Source organism: Centruroides sculpturatus, unplaced genomic scaffold (genome assembly GCF_000671375.1).
Source record: "Centruroides sculpturatus isolate CEXI.00-Female unplaced genomic scaffold, Cexi_2.0 scaffold345, whole genome shotgun sequence".
Taxonomy (NCBI): domain Eukaryota; kingdom Metazoa; phylum Arthropoda; class Arachnida; order Scorpiones; family Buthidae; genus Centruroides; species Centruroides sculpturatus.
Window position 1 is genome coordinate 493868 of NW_019384515.1, and position 21358 is coordinate 515225.

Consider the following 21358-nt stretch of genomic DNA (forward strand, 5'->3'; position numbering starts at 1 on the left):
TTATATTATGATGTATAACACTAAAGTAATAATAGACCCAAAAAGAATTTGCAGTAACTGTAGTTTACAAACATGTGAAACGTGTTATTTCACTGTACCAAATTTGAAACATATAGGAAAAAGTATTTGACAGGATTTAAATCCTGGAGAGATTTAATCATTTTTTGAAAAATACAATAAATGAATTATCTTAGTGTATTTTATTTTGTGTTATCCTGTAATAAGCTATTTAATTAATTGATTAAATTTTACTAATTTCAAATTTACATAATATGTATAAAAATTATTATTATTGTGTTTTATTGTGTATTAATAAGCTATTATATTGATTTGTCAAAGTGTACTAACTTCAGTTTTTATGTAATACTTTAACCCTCTTGTAATGAACTAAGGTTCATACAATAAGAATTGAATTGAATAGAATAGTAGTACATGTCATATAATAATTTAATATTTTCTACTATAAAAGAAAATTATTATTATTATTATTGTCTTTAGTTTTAATTATATATAGAAATTTATCACTTATTTGTTTTGGATATGCAATGACAAAATGCATTCAGTTTTACATATGATGTTATATTTGAGACAAAAAATATTTTTGACATTTTACTATCTGGATCCTTGATTTTTTCTTTGAGTAGCTGTGATTTCAATTTGAAATTTTTTGTTTAATATCTTATTTACAGAGAAATTCTTAAATAATGACATGCAGATGAAAATACATAAATTATCCAGTATTTATGATTCAGTTACAAAATAAAATAGACTTAATAATTACCTTAATATTCCTAAGCTTCTTGCACCAATATCTTGACAACCATATTTAATACCAGTAATAAGATAAGGCACAAATGTATGAATGGAACCTTTATCAGGAATGGTTCCAGATACTCCTTGAGCAACACGGACTTTGTCTTGCTCACTAGAGTTAAAATCAATTTTAATGATTAATGATAGCTATCTTCATTAAAGTTTTTAAAACCAACAATTATTAAAAATTTTTATAACTTACCTCTGAAAATATCTGTCTCGACTACCGTGACCTTCTCTCGATTCCATTGCATCTAAAGAGCCCATACCACGGAATTTTTTTAATCTTACTCCATCAGAATAAAAATATTCTCCAGGAGCTTCAGTTGTTCCAGCTAACATTGAACCCATCATTACTGTAAAAGGAAATAGAATAGTATTTATTTTATCAATATTTAAATTATTAATTTTTGAAAAATTTGTAAACCATATCAAGTTATACCTGCTGAAGCACCCAGAGCTAAGGCTTTAATAATATGACCAACAGATTTAATTCCACCATCAGCTATAACAGGTACACCAAATCTTCTAGCATATTCTGCTACTTTATAGACAGCTGTTGCCTGTGGCCTACCACAAGCCATAACTAAAACATAATAATTATATTAATATATACAAGTTTACAGTTTATTATTTCAGTTAAGGATATAAGAATTTCCTAAACTGGCTTCCTTCTATTCAGTTATAATCAGTAACATATATAATAGCTTCTTTTGCAAAATTTGTCAATCTATAGTAATCTGCACATTTTATCTCAAAAACAGTCTTATAAAAATTAAAAAGATAATATTTGAACTATCAACTTAATCTTTGTAGCAATTGGAAATAAATATGTAATTATAAAAATATGTTTAATATTAAGTAATATTATGCTACATATAATAATTACACAATTCAATGAAATTAAAAATTTATTAAAAACATGTATGTATTTTTAACTTTTAATTTCTATAAAATATATTTTCAAACAGTAACTTTCTTCATTATAACCACAATAAAGAAGTTTACCTGACAATGCAAATATAACATCAGTAAGCTGCAAGTGATATCAAGTCTCTCATGAATTGATCTTCGTGCTAATCAATATTAAAATAAATAAAATGTTCTAATCTAGTTTAAATTAGTACAAATCGGAAAAAGCTCAAATTGAAGTTTCTGGATGGCATATGAAATCTACTGGCATGTTTAAGAGTTGTAAGTCAATCTTATTTTGCACTATTGTCTCTCATAAGTTTCAAATTTAAGAATTTAAAAATATAATTATCAATTGAAGCCAACACATCTACTTGCAGTGACAAGCTATTCTAATAGTAACAGGACATAAAATTAGTTAAATTTGATATAATTATGTAATTCATTATTTTAAGTAGAAAGAAACTTGAGGAATGAAACATATGATTAATTCTGATTCAATGTTGTTTTAACTTATAAATAAAAGAAGATAAATATAAATGAATACTATGTGTGTATACAATACTTTAAAAAAATTAAATTAATATATAAAATAATAGAAGGAATAAGTCAGATATNATTTCATTTAACTTGTTAAAACATTGAGCCCACTATATTCTATTTTAGCAAAATGAAATAAAATAATAAAATCATTCATTGGAAGTTGTTACAATAGATTAACTGTAAAGCAATGTTTGTTATATTGACAAGGAATGTTGCCTAAGTATTTTCTTCCAATTTTAATGATTCTTGTATGTTACTGAACATAAAAACAGACTTTTTTAAACTGACAGTAAAAAGTCTTAAATGAGTTGTTTAAAAATTACTTTTTATATCCAATATTAAATAGGTTTTCTTCCAGAAATTCTAAATTAAAATTAATTTATTATTATTATTATCATCATGAGATCTGAAAATAATTTATGAATTATTTTCAAAAATAATATATAAAATTTGAATCCTAATTCAAAATTATAAATTTAAACAATTGAATTTAAATAGTGTAATCAATGGCATTTCCTTCAAAAATTTAAACGTTTATTTGTAATTTGTATAAAAATATTAAGTTTTTGAATTATGTAATCATCATGTCTTAATGATTTAATGAGTAAAAAAAGTATTAATTCTTTTCACCTCTATGTCCTTACTGTTTCACTTTTTTGTATCTATATTGTCTACTTAGACCTTGTTTATTAATAGTACTTATTATACTGGTGTAGTTTCTGATTAGCAAAGAGAAAATCTTAGTCAAATGTCAAAACAAAATATCTTTTCACCTAATGAAAATAAAGATATTTTGTTAAAAAGATCCAAGTAGACAACGTAGAAACAAAAAAGTAATATGAAGTATTGCTTTAAATCAGTATATATGAGCCAAGTTTTGATAGTGTATTCCATAATCCTTCAAAACTAAAAATTAATTAATCAAAATGTACTAAAACAATTCATGGAGATATTATTATTCTATATTGACTATTCTAATACAAAATATCCCATATCTATTTAAGATCATTTATGAAAACTTACCATTGCCTCCTATGACTTGCAAATCAGGATATTTCTTCTTGATATATCTAATCATTTCAATTTCAAAAATTGAATTCCCTTGTGAAGAATCCTACAATAAAATTTATTATGAGTATTAAATAAAGGTTTTTAACAAAGTTTCAGAATTTAAAAATTCTTACTTTAATATATTTATGAATTTTAAGCCTTATAATTTATCATCATAACACTGCAAAACTTTACAAGACATTATATTTTCTGTAATTAAACTATTTAATTCTCATAGTTACCACTGTTAACATGATGGCTGTTTTTCTGAAATTATTTTTGTTGCATTTTCACCTATATTTTACTGACCTTCAGGTGGAATACAAATTTGAACATAAGTTAAGAACAAACGTAATGGTATTTCAAACATAACATTTGGAATACCTTTCAAATGTAAAAAAGTGGACATTTAAACAACACCTCCAGTACAACTGAAAAATACAGTAAAATATGGCCAAAAAACACTAGTAAATAAAAAGGTTTTGCTTCATTTTATAGTCCTTTTTTTGTGTATTAAAACACAAAAAAGGGACTATAAAATGAAGAAAAACCTTTTATTGCAAAATCTGTTATTGCAATTTCCAATTATTATAGTTAGCTTATTGTTTTTCCCTCCTATATTTGGGAATGGACGATATGAAAAATATTTGATTAATTTTTTTTATAAACTAAGAAAATTTCTAAGATTATAAGGAAAATCCAAATTTTTATTTAAAATAATAAATGAGTCATTTCTAGTTAATAAATATCCCCTGAAATGCATTTCAAATTGTGTAATTAACTTAATGTCTTATTAAAATGTATTTAAATTCCTAGCTAACTTAACCAAAAAACACATGTTAAACAACTTTAAAATTATTTATTGCTATATTATGATTTTAACAAAATTCCTTTAAGTATAATAAAATAATCCTAAAAATTTTTTAAATGTAAAAACAAACAAATAACCTGTATAAAGAATTACTTACTAAAATGATAACATCCACACCAGCTTGGACTAAAAGGTCTAATCTAGTTTTATCTGAATCTCTTGTTCCAATAGCAGCACCCACCAACAATTGTTTATTTTCATCTTTTGAAGCATGTGGATAATTACGACTCTTTTTCAAATCAGTTCTTGCAATCAATGAAATTAATTCCATTTTCTCATTAACAATAGGCAATTTTCCTATATAAAAAACACAATATTCAACAAATAATTTTATATAATCAAATATCTAGTTTGTTTATTTTATTCATTTCATTTAACTTGTTAAAACATTGAGCCCACTATATTCTATTTTAGCAAAATGAAATAAAATAATAAAATCATTCATTGGAAGTTGTTACAATAGATTAACTGTAAAGCAATGTTTGTTATATTGACAAGGAATGTTGCCTAAGTATTTTCTTCCAATTTTGATGATTCTTGTATGTTACTGAACATAAAAACAGACTTTTTTAAACTGACAGTAAAAAGTCTTAAATGAGTTGTTTAAAAATTACTTTTTATATCCAATATTAAATAGGTTTTCTTCCAGAAATTCTAAATTAAAATTAATTTATTATTATTATTATCATCATGAGATAGTATCTTGACTACCTATCTCAAGACAAATTACTTTATCTTTAATCATTAACTTAGCCTAAACATAGCCCAATGATTTGGCAGATTGCCTGGCTTTAGAAAGTAATTTATCCACTTTAAATAAATCCAATATTAGAGTATTTTCTTACAGTGAATAATCAAAAATAATATGTTTTTACTAGCATTTAAATTATTATATGAATCAGTTATTCCCATAAATATTTCAAAATTCAGTAAAAATGTATTTTAATTAATCACTACAATTAATTCTTTCATGTTGGATTCATTCAAATTTAATATACATTAAATTAAAATATAAATTTTATATACAATTGTAAATTCATTGTTTGATGTATCAAGCTTTCATAGTTGATAACATTTCATATATACAAGCCCAACAAAAAAACTTTGGACAGCATGTCATTTTAATCAATCTCTAGCTTATTTTTCATTAATATCAAACAAACATTTTATACACCTATAATAAAAATTTATTAATATAAAATAATTATAACTGAAGATTTTACATAAAAAATTATTTATGTTGATAATACATTAAAAATAGTTATGAGCAGTTGTAAAAAGGATATGCAACAAAAAATTTGGACAGCCATTTCTGACAAATAATACTTTGGACAATACATTAAATGACCTGTTCCTAAATGTGTAATTGAGCTGACATGTGATATTTGCATATTTTTTTTTGTATTAATATTATTGAGGTGTATTTGTTTAATTAAAATGGCACCTGGTACGGCTGTAAGTGTTGACGTACAGTACATGAAGTAATTATCATCCTCCATAGACAGGGAATCCTTACAAAAAATTGGAAATGAATTAAAAATTGGTAATTTCACAGTATGGGGTATTGTTTCAAAGTATCAGGAAAGTGGTAAAATTCATCCAGAAAAATCAAATTGAAGGCAGTAACTATAACAAACATTTCATGAGGCTGCTTGTGATCAAATTAAAAAAATATTGAAGTGCATCACTCAGTGAATTAGTGAACAAATGGAATAAATTTATTGGAATAGAAGTTACAAAAGAAACTTGTATCCATCTGCAGAAACTTTGCTACATTTTCTATCAGGCAAGAAAATATTATTTTTACTTAACAATTGTGACATGTGATTTGTTTTCTTAGACAAAGGCAAAGCCACTTCTCACAAAAACACAAATAAAAATCTGATTGAAGTGGGCAAAAGAGCATCAATGTTTAACACAGCAACAGTGAAAGCAGGTTGTTTTTAGTGATGAGGCAAAGTTTGAAGTCTGTATCATAGGCAATAGAAAAAAGTCATTAGAAAGTGAGAAGGGGCATTCCATCATCACTGTCTATAGTGGATTGTAAAATTTCCAGCAAGTATTATGGTATGGGATTGCAAGTCAGCCCAAGATGTGGAAAATTTGTATTTCCACACCTTGGGCTGACTTGCAACCCTATACCTTGGTTTTAGTAAAGAAGTTTGTTTAAAGTTGTATTTTATCAAGAGATCAATAAATGAAGCAAAATACCAACAAATCCTCAAGGAAAACCTATTATCATCATTAGAAAAATTACAATATCATGGACATTTTATTTTCCAGCAGGATGGTGCAAGTTGCCATAATACCAAAACCACCAAGGCTTGGCTGGCCCAACATAATATTAACATGTTAAAATGGCCATCGAGCAGTCCCAACCTTTTCCCTGGAGAAAATATGTGGAGTAAAATTAAAAAGGCATTAAGAAAGTCCTCAAAAAAGTGTGGATAGTTTAAAGCAAAAAAAATATATAAAAAATAATCAAGCAAATTTTGGATGAAATTACTCAAAATGAATACCTGGCTCTGATACTCCTTGTTGATACGATGAACGATCTATGAATAGTATTCATATAAATACTATTATACAAGCCAAAGGTGAAATAATTAAATATTAATGTACTGTGAGGTATTATTTGTCAGAAATGGCTCTGTCAGAGCTCTTTTTGTTGCATATCCTTTTTTCAACTGCTCATAACTTTTTAATGTATTATCAACATAAACAATTTTTTATATAAAATCTTCAGTTATAATAAAAGTTTACTAATATAAAATCATTATATGTGTACAAAATGTTTCTGTTTGATATTAATGAAGGATAAGCTAGAGATTGATTAAAATGACATGCTGTCCAAGTTTTTTTTTTGTTGGGGTTATATACATATAGAACATTTTAAAAAGGTATTATACATAAACCTTTTATGTATAATACCTAACCTAAAATTATAAACTATATTTTTTAAGATTTAAAAACAAAATTATAAATAATTTGTATTATGTAAGTGTGTATTAAAATATAAAGATTATGTTTTAAAATATAAATATATGTGTTACCGCTAAAGCTCGGAAACTTGTTAATCTGCAGATTACCTAGCTAATCTGCAGATTAACTAGCGTGATCCGTTAAAGTTGCTAAAATTGTTCTATTTCTCAAATTACCTAGGTAATGTGCAGATTATCTAGGTAATCTGCAAATTACCTACTAGGCACTCGGTAAAGTGAAAATAAGATCTTTGCTGAAACAACAGCAACGTTTCTGTACGCTTAAATTAACATAATGTTCTTTATTTAATTTTCGATATCTAAAGAATCAAGTTAATACAATCAAACAATCGACAAATTAGTTGATAGAATCAATCATCAACCAATTAAAAAACATACAAAAAATCAAACGATTTAAAATATTAATACAATTAGGGAAATTATTATATAGATAACCACCTATGGAATTTCGGGACTTTGAGTATCTATCTGAACTGAGGGGACCGAGACGACTTCAACGATACCCTACTTTTGGACCGGAGACGAAAAATAATAAAGTTATCATACTTTTTCTGGTGATCGCATGATGTAATTGTGCAGTTAATGTTACCTATGGTAAGTAAAATGGCGGCTCATCTCTGATTCCAGCAAACAGAAGAAAGGAAACAGTGGGGACGCACGTTCTGTCCTAACCTAACCTATTTTAATAAATTACCATAATTATTACCAACCAAATTATTAGAATAGGTTAGGTTAGGTTTGAACATGCGTCCCCACTGTTTTCTTTCTTCTCTTTGCTGGAATCAGAGACGAGCCGCCATTTTACCCACCATAGGTAACATTATACAATTGTGCAGTCTAAAGATTGGTGACACTTTAAATTTCATAGCAATTGGTTTCTGCGACAAGCACACCTATTTGTGGTACATTTATTTGTGGTAAAGATCTTATTTTCATTTTACCGAGTACCTAGTAGGTAATGTGCGGATTACCTAGATATTCTGCACATTATCTAGGTAATTTGAGAAATGGAACAATTTTCACAACTTTAACAGATCTAGGTAATCTGCAGATCAACAAGTTTCGAGCTTTAGCGGTAACATATGCACTAATAAATATTAAATTACAAAAATTATAGTTAAAAAATAAACCTTTTTTGCTATGCTGAAGGATTTCATTTGCTTGTTTTAACGTTACAGTTGACTGTGCTACAACCAAATCTTTTGTCATAACCTGTATATGAAAAATATCATTATTTATAAAATATTTTACATAAATAAATAATTTTATGTATGTCAAAAAGTTTTAAATTTATAATCATACTTAGACTTATAAATATTATCAATATTAAAATTTTAATAAAAAGACTCAACAATATTTTAATGTGTTTTATATAAGCTTCAAAATTTCTTCACTTTTTGAAAGAAATTTTTGAAATTTTAATTTAATAAGAACTTTTTGAAGTAACTAGATGTCATGAAAATCTTTATAACTTGGAACCATATTTAATGAAAAAAAAAAAAGAACAGATAAATTAAGGCATCTAATAAACTTTTAATATGCAAATATGTTTTTGGATATTTCACAGTCCATTTTCAAATTTTCATAAACTAGATTTCATTTCAAAAACAAATTTAAATATATAACAACTTAGAAAAATAAAAATCATTTCAAAAATCATTATACTGAAATATTAAAATTTTTAAACTTTCAATCCATTACCCAATTTTTCAATTAGAGCTAAATGAAATACCAGATTATTGGGCTATATTAAGGCAAACTTTAATTATTAATTATAAAGCAATTTGACTAGGTGGTTAAGCCAACATCATTTGATAAATTTAATACTTACAATTTAAAAGTTATAGTCAAGTTACTTTATAATTAATTATTAAAATTAGCTTGAATATAATATGATAATCTGGCATTTCATTTGGCTTTTATTGTTAAAAATTTTAAACTTATATTTATTTCAATTATAAATTTGTTTACATTTGATGATTTGTATGATATTTTGTTTCAATTTTAATTAAACAAAGTAAAATTCAAAACACTTGTATTTTAAATATAAACATTTTTACATAATTATAAAATAAAACTTTTTAAAAGACTTTTTATAATTTTTAAATTGTAACATTAATAAACAACTTGCTGTGTTTACTTTTGTTAATCAAATAAAAATCTCAAATTCAACAAAATAATGTTAACACAACGTGAGAAAAACATGCCAAAAAAAATTTACACCAAAAAGTTCAGAAACAGTAGAAACAAAACTGACCTCTCATATTATCCGACAATTTCAATAGCAAAACAATACTGATCAAATCAACATACAAAACCAAAATAAAGGAAACATAAATTTACTGTTTTGTAATTTTCATCAGGTGACATATCTCAATATCCTTAATTAAATACCAAAGAAATAGTGCATAAATGGCATAACAAACAAGTTTTTAAATCACATTAGGAGTTTGTGAACAGGGAGAGAGATATTTAGAAAAGCTAGAAAACAAGTGTACTAAAAAATAATTTTTACACTCTTTTCATTTTGTTAATTTAATAAAATAAATTATCTTTACTTTCATATAAACAAATATGAGAGAATAAAATCAAAATATTTTAAATTTATCATCTTTTCATACAGTATCATTTATATAGAAAAATGAAAATGTATTATATTTGGAATTATAAATCTTACAGAACAATCAAATCCCTAAATAAAATATGTCATCTCAGCTTACATTGACATAATGAATAACACCTCTGCACATTACACCCGCCACCCCAAAACAAGCATCTTCATACCCGACAGCTAAACTATCCTTCAAGCTACCTCCCATGCAGTATTAACAAACAAGCCATCATCTGTACAGACTCTAAGTCCATCTTGGAAAGCATGAATTCTCTAAACAAATCTCCTCATTCCATCATTACCAACTTCCTCACTGCTATCTTCTCTAATCAAAACCACTCCCCCAGCATCTTTACAGGACTCCTGGGCATGCAGGTATCTCCCTCAACTAAAAAGCAGACAAGTTTGCTAAAAGCAAAACTATCTACCATCAAAACAAATGTCATCTTCCCAGAAGATTTCCTCTCCATCAGCAAACAGGACATGAAAGAAAAAAATGAACCAGTTCTGGATAGTATACACTAAAAGGGAAGACTATATATGGCTGGAAAAATCTCCAATCCTACTTACGAAAATCTAGACAGACATACCTCCATTCTTATCAACAGAGCTTGCACCAATTCTCTTCTCACCAATCACTTCCTGCACAAACAGAACCTAACCAGTCAAGACAAATGCCCCCACTGCCCCTCCAAAACTGATACCTGCATAGATTGGATGAATGCATCATCTTCCAAAAGATCAGAAATCTCCTTTAGACAACTTTGAACTCCCAACGCATGGCATCAGTAAAATTAGTGACTGCTTCATAAACATTAAATAAAAACAAGTCTATGTATATTAAAAGTCTTCTTCAACAAATACTCAAAACACTATCATTACTAGCGAGTCCACTGCTCCATCTGCTAGACCAGGCAACCTTTTTCTATGTAAGGGCTGCATTTTGAAACTTTTGAAATGACATGGGCCGCATAATAGAGAAGAGAGAAAAAAAAAATGCCAGTAAATCACAATTATTTATTCATATACAGTATAATTGTAAATTAGCATAGGTATACTTAATTTAGCTTCTGGAACTGATGTAAACGTAATATATTGGAAATTATTTGGTTAAATATTAGTCATTGCTAGCTTTAAATTAGTTTCAATGTGTCTGTTACCTGGTTTCTTGTTTTAATTTTTACTAAATTGATTGCAGGAAAAATTATCCACATACATAAGTTGCAGAAAATAATATTTGAATTTTTGCTGCATACTTCCTTAAGCTGGGAAATTGATATATTTATTCATATATTATGTGACAAGGGCTGCAAAAAATATTAATGCGGGCCGCAGGTTGCCCATCCCTGTGCTAGACTTTCGGAGCAATATAGCAGGGTAGCTTCTACCCAAACATAACCCAACCAACCAACCAATAAAATATTAAATTTCAATTAAATTTATATTTTAAAAACTTTCATATTATTTTACAACTTAAAAACTTCCATTATCTGATTTTAGCATAAAATTTGAAAAAAAATAGAAATTTTTCATATAATTTATACCTTGTCCAGAGTCAAATCATACATATCTCCACCCATAAAATCTATATCACGTGATGTAACAATCCCAACTAATTTTCCACCAAGTTGTCCATTTTCTGTTATAGGTATTCCAGCAAATCCATGTTTCTTTTTTACTTCAAACACATCTTTCACTGTATGTTGAGGGGTAAGCACCAATGGGTCACGTATAAATCCATGTTTATATTTCTATAAAAAAAAAAAAAAATTATTATTTCTAATAATTCTACTTCTCTCATTTTTATATAAATCCCTTATTTATTCAAAAAATAAACAAATTGTATTTTCAATATTTTATTTTTACCTTGACTTTTAATACTTCATTAGCTTGAAATTCTGGTGTACAGTTATGATGAATAATACCAATTCCACCACATAACTAAAAGAAAATAGTAATTTATAAAGTTCAGAACTTTATTCAGAACAATTTATAAACCAAACTACATTACAATTATATTTGATATATACTTAATAATTGTTTGAACTGATGTATTTCTAGTTGGAATAATTACATATCATTGTATAGAAAATAAACAAAATATATACTAGAATAATAAGTATCTAATCAATTCATTACAACAAATCAAATATTATGAAAGTGAAGATATAAACAGCTATATCATTAAAATATTCTATTTCATAGTTGATATACACATTAAATTTATATGTATGGAAAATTATTAATCACATTATAAAAAATTTATGCATTAATTAGTATATAATACTATAATATTCCATCGATAAATAAGTTTATAATGATAAATTGTAAGCAATGAATGATGGATAATTTATCAAAAGATATTTATTATCTTTTGATATAGAGCTCTAAAAATTATTGACATAACCCTACATCAACATAGACAAACAATAAAAAATATTTATTGATAATTGACTATCAATCTGTTAATGAAAACAATGTACTCCTATTTTCATGTTTAATTTGGACTTTAAATGAGTGAATAATTTCCACTTGTGAATTTACTACCAACAAGATCTTTACCAGAGGCAGCTCAAGGTGGGCTTGAGCCCAGCATCTTCAACACATACCTCTGTGACACTCTTACTTGCTACAGCATAACTTTACTCTGTTGCAGTGGCTGGGCATGGAATTTTCAGAATGAATTTCTTCCAAACTCAAATCAAAACCTTGGGGGCTGATGTGAACAGCAGTTGAACATGGGTTAATCAATCCTAAGGAATGACTGAATAAACTGATAAGTGAATTTGAATCAATTACCTTTATGGATCATAAGTCATTGATATATAAAATATATAAGCAGCTTCATAAATTTGTATTTTAAACATTATATAGAAAATACCTTAATGTTGCATTTCTAAATTACACATTTCTGATACATATATACAGTAGAATTGCCATTTACAGTATTAGCATCATTTTCAAACCCACCTATACTGATAGTACTAACTGAACGATAATATTACGCAAGATAAGATAACGCTTGGATATACTGGTTTTATTGATTTTTACCTTAAGATATGGCATAACAGTTTTAAAATGTATAATTTATAAATTATAAGTAATAAATCTTCAACTGTTGTTATTAATTAATAATAATTACTTAATAATAATAATAATTGCAGTATTATTTGCCTGTCGTATTTTGCAGTCCCATCATTAACAACAACTAACAAAAATTTAATAAAAAGTTTAAATTACTGAAATTTCTTATAATTGTTTTAAGTTCAAATGATTAACATTTATCATTTAAAGCAGTAGTTAAGATTGATAACTGAAAACAATTACACATTCAATCAACTTCATTACATAACTGATAGGCATTTTTAAGCTGTCATTCTGTGCTATTTGGCTGAAGATAGTAATCAGTTTGGCTATTGTTATGAGTTATATAATTATATTTTAACTTAATTCTGATAACATTAATTAAACAACTAATAGCACTATCTGTGATTACTATAAGCAGAACCTACTTTGTTTAATGAAAGATGAGCCACCTTCTATGATAAAAAAAACCTAATGGATTGTAATAGTCAAGTAATGTATTTTATTCATACAATTACCATTCAGAAAACATTACACAAAGACAAATCAAAATGGTAATGACAAACATCATCTTTAGTTTCAATTTTGTTGACAAAATGGAAATAAATGCTGTTATGTGTTGAATTGTAATTCTAATATTAATTAATCAATCAATCAATATAATTAATTTATTGTTATTTTATTCAAACAATTACAGTATGTCTTAACCAATCATCAGGACTAATTGCTCACCCAAAAACACCTTGAAAAAAGTTTATCATTTGTTAAACAGACCATAACTACCATATGTTGAAATTTACAATTTTCATTAGTTTTGTTTAGTTTTCGTAATTACTATTTGAAATGAATACTATCATTTAATCAATTAAACTAAATAAATTATAAATAAAATGTTAAACTAAACTGATTTCTAACAAAAAATTAAAAACCAATTCTTAATTCTTTTAAAAATTTAAATTACAATATGTATAGTTGTTAAAAAAAAATGAAAGAAAGAAATGAACAATGATGAACCGCTCAATGAAAGAAATTACAGCTGTCCCTTGATAATCCGACAGGTATGGAACCAAAGGGGTGTCGGATTATCAAAAGTGTCCAGATTACCAAAAGTGATTACATATTTGGCATTGTTTTGCTAGCAGTAGCCTACAACATTCCCTACTCCAACTGTTCGAACAGAACTGCTCACAGAAAACACATGAAATGTGTGTCATCACGTAAGAATTGGGAAGGGAGATTTGCGTCACGACATGCTTCTGTGCAAGCAGACACGTAACAGGGACGGGTACCTTGATGGGAGGTGCATCGGACTACTGAGCATGTCGGATTACAAAACTATCAAGGGACAGCTGTACTTCACTAAATTGTTCTACCAATAGTGTCAAAAAGTTCCGAGACATATTTTTATTTCTGGAATTAGTTACATGTAAGGAGATTTAAACATGTCTCTCAAAGTCTGTCTTTGAGCAATAACACTTTCTAGCATTAATACATCTCTCAAAAGCAGCTCTAAAAGCCATTTTTCTCAACTTGGCACAGGGCAACCATAAGGCCTGAATGTTTGCACCATCCTTTGCACAGACATGCTTATGCCTCTCATACATTACAGTTTTTCATTGATGACTTGCCCACCTTACACCTCACTCAACCTGTTCACTGTTTCTGCTGTTTTATTCAGTAAAACAAAAAAAAAATCTGTTGTTAGTGTGCAGTTTTTGAAGCAACATTCTACTACTAGACTATTTGTGATGAGCAACTATGACTCCCTCTGCAGATTATTTTTCAACAGGTGCATGACAATTTAGAGATTGTGCACTAATACCTCTCAAATAATGTTGTTTTGTGCTGCAATTTCAATTTTTGACATTTTTATTTATTCATTTAGTGTACTTCATTGTTCTGAGCATCTCCAGGAACTTTTTGACATTACTAATATAAGTGCTGGTGCAATTCATAGAACTTAAGAGATAATACGTATGGTTGGCTGTGGCCAGGATAAAAATCCTGAAATGCATCTCAAGTCCATGTTGTACAGTAAGATCTAATAAAGAGTCATGAAGTGCCTATATGTCTGTCTGTTTTATACCATGTAAAGCAATGTTTCCTCAATTAACATTGTTTCATTTAACATCATTGAGGAAAGATACAAGTACATTTGCAATAGTTTACAGTTATCATTGTTGAATTTTCTTTGTAAACAGTTCTTTTAATTGATTTTATGAGGTGGGAAATAAAAGCGAAAGATTGCAATATAATCTAATAGGAATAATATAAACGAGATATAATTCAGTTAAGGTAACCAAAAAAGTTCTGTCGTTTTTTGTGAAACTACAAAGTTTAAAGAATGTTAAACGCAATACACAATAGATGGCACTAAAATTCCAGCAATATGTTAATTAAGATTTAATGCTGACTCATCTTATATAAAGAGAAGCAGAAAGGTTATCTCTTAATATTATAAAAATTGACCTGAAGATGAGTACTCCAAACTCTATAATTCGTGCTTGTATGTTGTATGAGTTTAAACTTGGAAAAAATGATGTGCAAATGGCTTAAAACATATGCCAGGCTTTCGGACAAGCACTCACACCACCCAAAGGTGGTTTAGAAAATTTTCTTCCTGTGATGAGTCGCTTAAAGATGCGCCACAAGAAGGGCAGCCATATGTCATTAATAATGATGAATTACAGGCTGCAATCGAAGAAGATTCCGCTCAAACTTGTCAGATATTAGCACAAAAGTTCTCTGTAAGTGATGAAACTGTCCGTTTACATTTGCATAGTCTTGGAAAAGTTTACAAGCTCAGCAAATGGATATCTCATCAATTGACACCTGCCAATATTGTGCATATGGTGGACTGCAAACGGAATTGTTCACTATGAACTTATACCATCTGGACAGACTATTACTGCTAACATCTACAGTGACCAACTCCGTCGAGTTCACCAATCACTTTTGAAAAAACAGCCAGCTTTAGTAAACCGTAAAGACATTCTTTTCCTACACGATAATGCTATAGACATCATGTTGCGTGTGTGACCTCTGACACAATTCAGACCCTTGGATGGGAACCTCTTTTGCACCCTCCTTATTTCCCTGACATTAGCCCTTCTGACTATCACCTATTTTTAAGCTAGATAATCATCTGTGAAATCGACAGTTCAGAAATAGAGAGATTATAGAAACGGAGTTAGGGAAGTTTTTCAACTCTAAAGATCGTGACTTTTATAAAAATGGAATTTATAAGCTTGTTTCTCGTTGGGAAAAGGTTATTGAATGTGAGGGTTGTTATTTTGATGAATAAATTGTGTTATTTCCTATACATTTTTATATTTGTTTTCTTTCGACAAAAAACGACAGAACTTTTTTGGTTACCTGATATCAACTAGGCTATGGTAAAATTGATCATTATACAGTGTACATTATACAGTTTCCATGAATCTATTGACCAACATTAAATGAGGACTAGCTATATGAAAATATGAAAAAACTTTTTATAAATATAAAAATTATCTGTATTATTTTTAATCATGTAGCAGTAAATATTTCAATATCAATATTTAGACTGATAAGTTTTAAAAGGATTTTGAAAAATTATTTGAAGATAAAGCTCTTAAGAAATTTTAAAATGAAATGGATTTTAGAATTGTACTTACTGCCATAGCAACAGCCATTTCAGATTCTGTGACAGTGTCCATCGGAGAAGAAAGAAGAGGTGCTTGTAATGATATTTTCTTTGTCAATGGTGAGGTAATATCCTGTAATAAAAATCATATAATTTTGAGGAAGAAAAATTATTAAATAACATTTTACACTTCTCTTTAAAGTTATACATTAGTCAAGAATGCTTTCGATATTTGAAATAAGTTATACATCATTCATCTGGTGTAATATATACTTCTAAAAAATACAAGTAATATAAAAAAAGTCAGAATAATTTAAGAAGTAATGAGCAATTATTTATGGTGACATTGTCACAATGCCATGCACAATGCAATTTTTAATCATATTTTTAATAATTTTTAAATTTAAAATATATGCTCTCTACCTCAAATTAGTAGCATCTTTCTCCTTTAATTCATACTTTTCCATTAGCAATAGTCGTGCAGGTCATCTAATTCCTTTCGGGGGAAAATTTTTGAATTGAAATAATGTGACTTCTGGTCCAAAGCAAAAGTTTGTATATAGTTAACCTCCTGCCTCTAATCTTTCCATATGCTGGTCTTGGCTTTCATCTATCTAGCTCTGTTTTCGAGATTAAGGAAAGACAGACAGATAACAGTGGGAATTCATAGGTCAATAATTTTTTTTCAAATTGCAGCCCAATTATGATTTGCTATTTATTTCATGACCAATGTTCTTCTTGCTAAATAGCAAGAGTATTACAAACATCAATGCAAAATAGTCAATTAGAGAAAATTCTGACACAGAGAATATAAAATGACTTAAAATAAGTATAACAAAAATGCTCAAGGTCTTGGTGGTGCAATGGCATGCACATAGCATGGCAAGCAGAGGTTGCAAGTTCAAGTCCAATCCCAAGCCAGTTATTTAATAAATAACTAAATTAATAATTATCATTTTTTAATATGTCTACCTTTAGTAGCAAATTACTTAGTATTAATCATTAAAATAGTAGATTTATAGCATGATTATTTATGATGATCATTTGGTTATGTATCTAATGACTTAAAATGGATTTTTGTACCATCTTAAACTAGAAATTTTTCCATCAAGCATGACAGAATACTTTTTCTGAGAAAGAGATTGAAGAATTGACAAGAGTAAAGATTTCAAGAAATTCAAGAAGAGTTGTTAATATTTCTACAAGTTAAGTAGTTTATACTTGAGCTTGACATTGTCAAAGGCTGCATAAACAGCATCATAAAGCCATTCTTATTTGATGTTGCTCAAGTCAGACTTCACGGGTCTCAGTTGTTCTTAATATTTTAGATCTAGAATTTACCTGACCAATTTTAATCTTACATTATTCTTTTTTTTTTTTTTGCACAAAATGGTGAGTCTTTTTAATTCCATGTTGATAAAACAAAGATGAATTGTATGTAAGTTAGTTAGATAAGCAATAACACTTTCTAAATCTTGTTAGATTCTTACTTCTGATTGGATAGTAGAACATCATGTAATCACTATGGAAAGAATTTTTTTTAAACTTGTTATAGAAGTAACACAATGCAGCTATCTTTATTTTAAAGTTTACATTTAATGAAGTGAGTTTAAAATACCAAAATATTTAAAAATGCAACTTAAGGAAAATTCCCTTGTCAAACATGAACCAAATGAAGTCACTGACATCACTGATGTGCAACATAAATGCAATCATTGATCCTAAATCAATAAAACATTTTGTCTATAGCTAATATTTCTGCAAAATAAGTAGCCTAATGTACTGTATACTTTCCATAAGAACATAAAATGAATATAACCAAAATTTCATCTGGATTGGACAAAAGTTGCAGGAGTTATGAGGAATTCACACACATACACACACAATAGCTTTTATATTAGTAATTGTTGTCAAGCTTCTCAAATGCAAAAACTTACTTTATAAAAAAAATTTTAACTTCTAGAAATCTTATGCACTAACACATGAGTTATATGTCCATCATCAAGTGTCAACTAAATAAAAATTTTATTTAGTTTTTCTCAATAAATTTTTTTTGTTTATAGTCAATTTCTGATGATAGATATTTAATCAATACTTTCAGTTTCTAAAAATATTTATTTCAAGAAATCCAATTTGAACTAGATCTTAAACTGTGTTAATATTCTAGAATTTAAAAAAAATATATACTCAGCAGTGAACATGGAAATTCTGTCAAAAAAGAAAATTATATGAAATAACTTTTATAAAAATAGAACCTTATTTTGTAAATATGCATTGGATAAAATTTTTTGAAATTTATCTTTTGAAGATTGTCAATTAGTATGAAAATGTTTAGCAATTAAAAATATTTTAAACAGCAATTAACTTCTTACTACTAAAATTTAATAATTTTTAATTTTTGTATTAATTAGTTTCTCTATTCTTCCAATTATTTGATTCTTTCTCATTAAAAATATAAATGAAGTCATTTAAAAATGACTATTATTAAATAACATGTATATAATACTAATAATTAGTAAATAAATACTTTATGTTTATTTAATTATAATTAACATTAGTTTCTATTATTTGCTTTTTCTGTATTTTCATTCTAAGTCTTGTCTCAAACTGTAGTAGTAGCTATCAGATGCAAATACTATACAATTCCAATTATCCAAACACCAATTAACTGAATGTCCAATTATCCATATCACCATTTAGTTTAAAAATAAAAATCTAAACAGTAATTTTATAAAAGACTAAATGAAAATTTGAATTCCTTTTTACCATTTTAAATTAATGGCTAAAAAGCAGTGTCAATGTTTTTATTTATTTTCTTCTATTGAATAAGAAGATAATTTAAATGTCAATAAAAATTGTAGTTTTATAATTTAAGTTGCAGCATGTAAACCTTTTTTTAATTGATCATTATAAAAAAAAACTCCCTCATCACTATCTAAATACACATCACCACATGCAATCTAAAATAAATAACTTAGGGATGATATTCTTTGAATTATTTACTTTCAATTCAAGAAACATTATTTTAGATTTCTTCTTTGATTATAAATATAACACATATATTTATAATTAAAAAAATGCATTATCTCAATTTATTTTTCATATATAAAAATACTTACTACATCATCTGCAGTAAAATCAATATAGCCAGGCAAAATCAGAAAATCACTGGAAAAAAAAAACAGAATAAACATAAATAAATAAATAAATAAGATGCATTTTGAATCTTATAATAATAATAATAAATTTCTATAACTTGATAGTGCATTTGGAAGAAGTACAAATCAAAATAATTATTTTCTAATTTAATTAAAACTTTAATCTTAATTATTTAATAAATACATTATTTATCATTCATTATGTCATTCTATTGTATTAATAAAGTTTTTTAAAAAAGTTTCAAACAGTTTTAATACAGGTATCCCTTGATTAACGTGGTTAATTAATCCCATGATGCTACAACATAAATATTAAAATCATGTCAATCAAATACAGAGGTACCTCAATACTTGACTGAACAATCACGACACATTGGAACAAATTTTTGGTTAACAACAAATATTTTTATTTTAAATAAAATATAGCAAATTCACTAACACATTTGTTGAGAAAAACATATCTACATTAAATGAATACAGCTGTTAAAGCAGCATTAATTAAAACTTCTACCACATATAAAAAAAAATTGCCACAATTAATTTTGCATGTTAATCAAATCCCGCATTAAACAAAACCATGTTAAAAGATACCTGTATTAGTGATTATTTCCTAATTTTGTATCTAATTTAAATACAGTATATATAATTTTGCAGTTTAAATTTTCTATTTTATGTATTAACTTCGTAGAATATATTAACTCTAAGTTCTGAAAATTTCTTCTTTCTATATACCTGGAGAAAAAATTGTTTTTACTCCTCAGGCTGAGTAAAAATTGTTTTTACTAAGAAATTTGTATAGAAAAACCAATCAAACAAGTTTGGCCAAACTTTGATTTGAACAGATTAAAAATAAAATTGGCTAAAATAGTCTTAAAGAGATACTAAGAGATTTAAAGGGACTTGAAAGGAAGAACAATTGTTATGAAATCAATGTTTTCAAGTCTCAAAAAATGTTTCATCTTGTACTACATAATGATTCCTTTACCCCTTAGGGTAAAGGAATCATTATGTAGTACAAGATGAAACATTTGAACTTAGAACTTTGGATTTAATTTATTTTCTATATCTATGAAGTATGTAAACATTTAAAACCATTAAACTAGCTCTAGTCAGTCTTATGTTCTCTCTTATAAAACTTTTAATGACAAAATCAAGAAACATTGCACTTTTTATTTCCAAAGTATTTTAAAATTAATCACATTATATTGATTCTCAAATTATATATCATGGTTAATAGGATTATGAATTTAGAAAATAATATTATTTACCAATATTATATGATCAATTTTCATCAGTTAAAAATAAATTTAATAGAAAATTTTTTGCATAAAAATTTCAATGATAAATCTTTAATCAAGATATTCAAATTTTTAAATTCATAGTTAGAAATTTTTTGAGAAAAATAATATCTTGATATTAAATTTGTTTTAATAATATTTCAACGAAAGAAATAAAAACTAGCTTTCTTGTTAACTAATAAATATAACTACTGTATTAATGAAACAATCTAATTTTATGAACAAACAACTCTACTAAACCCGATACCTTGTAATACCAAAGCCAACTATTGATTAATACTATAGCCGTTATTAACCCAATAACATACGGCAGTCGTTGGCTTTGGTAATCTAATTTTAATAAATCTTTCTTATTTTGTTGAAATGGTTTTATTTTGTTTCATTATAATTT

The 21358-nt window shown here is 26.9% G+C and overlaps 1 protein-coding gene across 1 annotated transcript in view; it reads right to left on the minus strand.

Annotated features, from left to right (window-relative positions):
- Window positions 1-741: 741 nt before the first annotated feature.
- Window positions 742-21358, minus strand: part of LOC111622535 (inosine-5'-monophosphate dehydrogenase 1a-like) — a 28115-nt gene continuing 7498 nt past the window's right edge. Inside the window, 10 exon segments of the mRNA XM_023364938.1 lie at window positions 742-925; window positions 1016-1169; window positions 1256-1410; window positions 3288-3382; window positions 4287-4486; window positions 8322-8403; window positions 11347-11553; window positions 11669-11743; window positions 16543-16644; window positions 19631-19679. Of these exon segments, the coding sequence (XP_023220706.1) occupies window positions 742-925; window positions 1016-1169; window positions 1256-1410; window positions 3288-3382; window positions 4287-4486; window positions 8322-8403; window positions 11347-11553; window positions 11669-11743; window positions 16543-16644; window positions 19631-19679 (1303 nt within the window).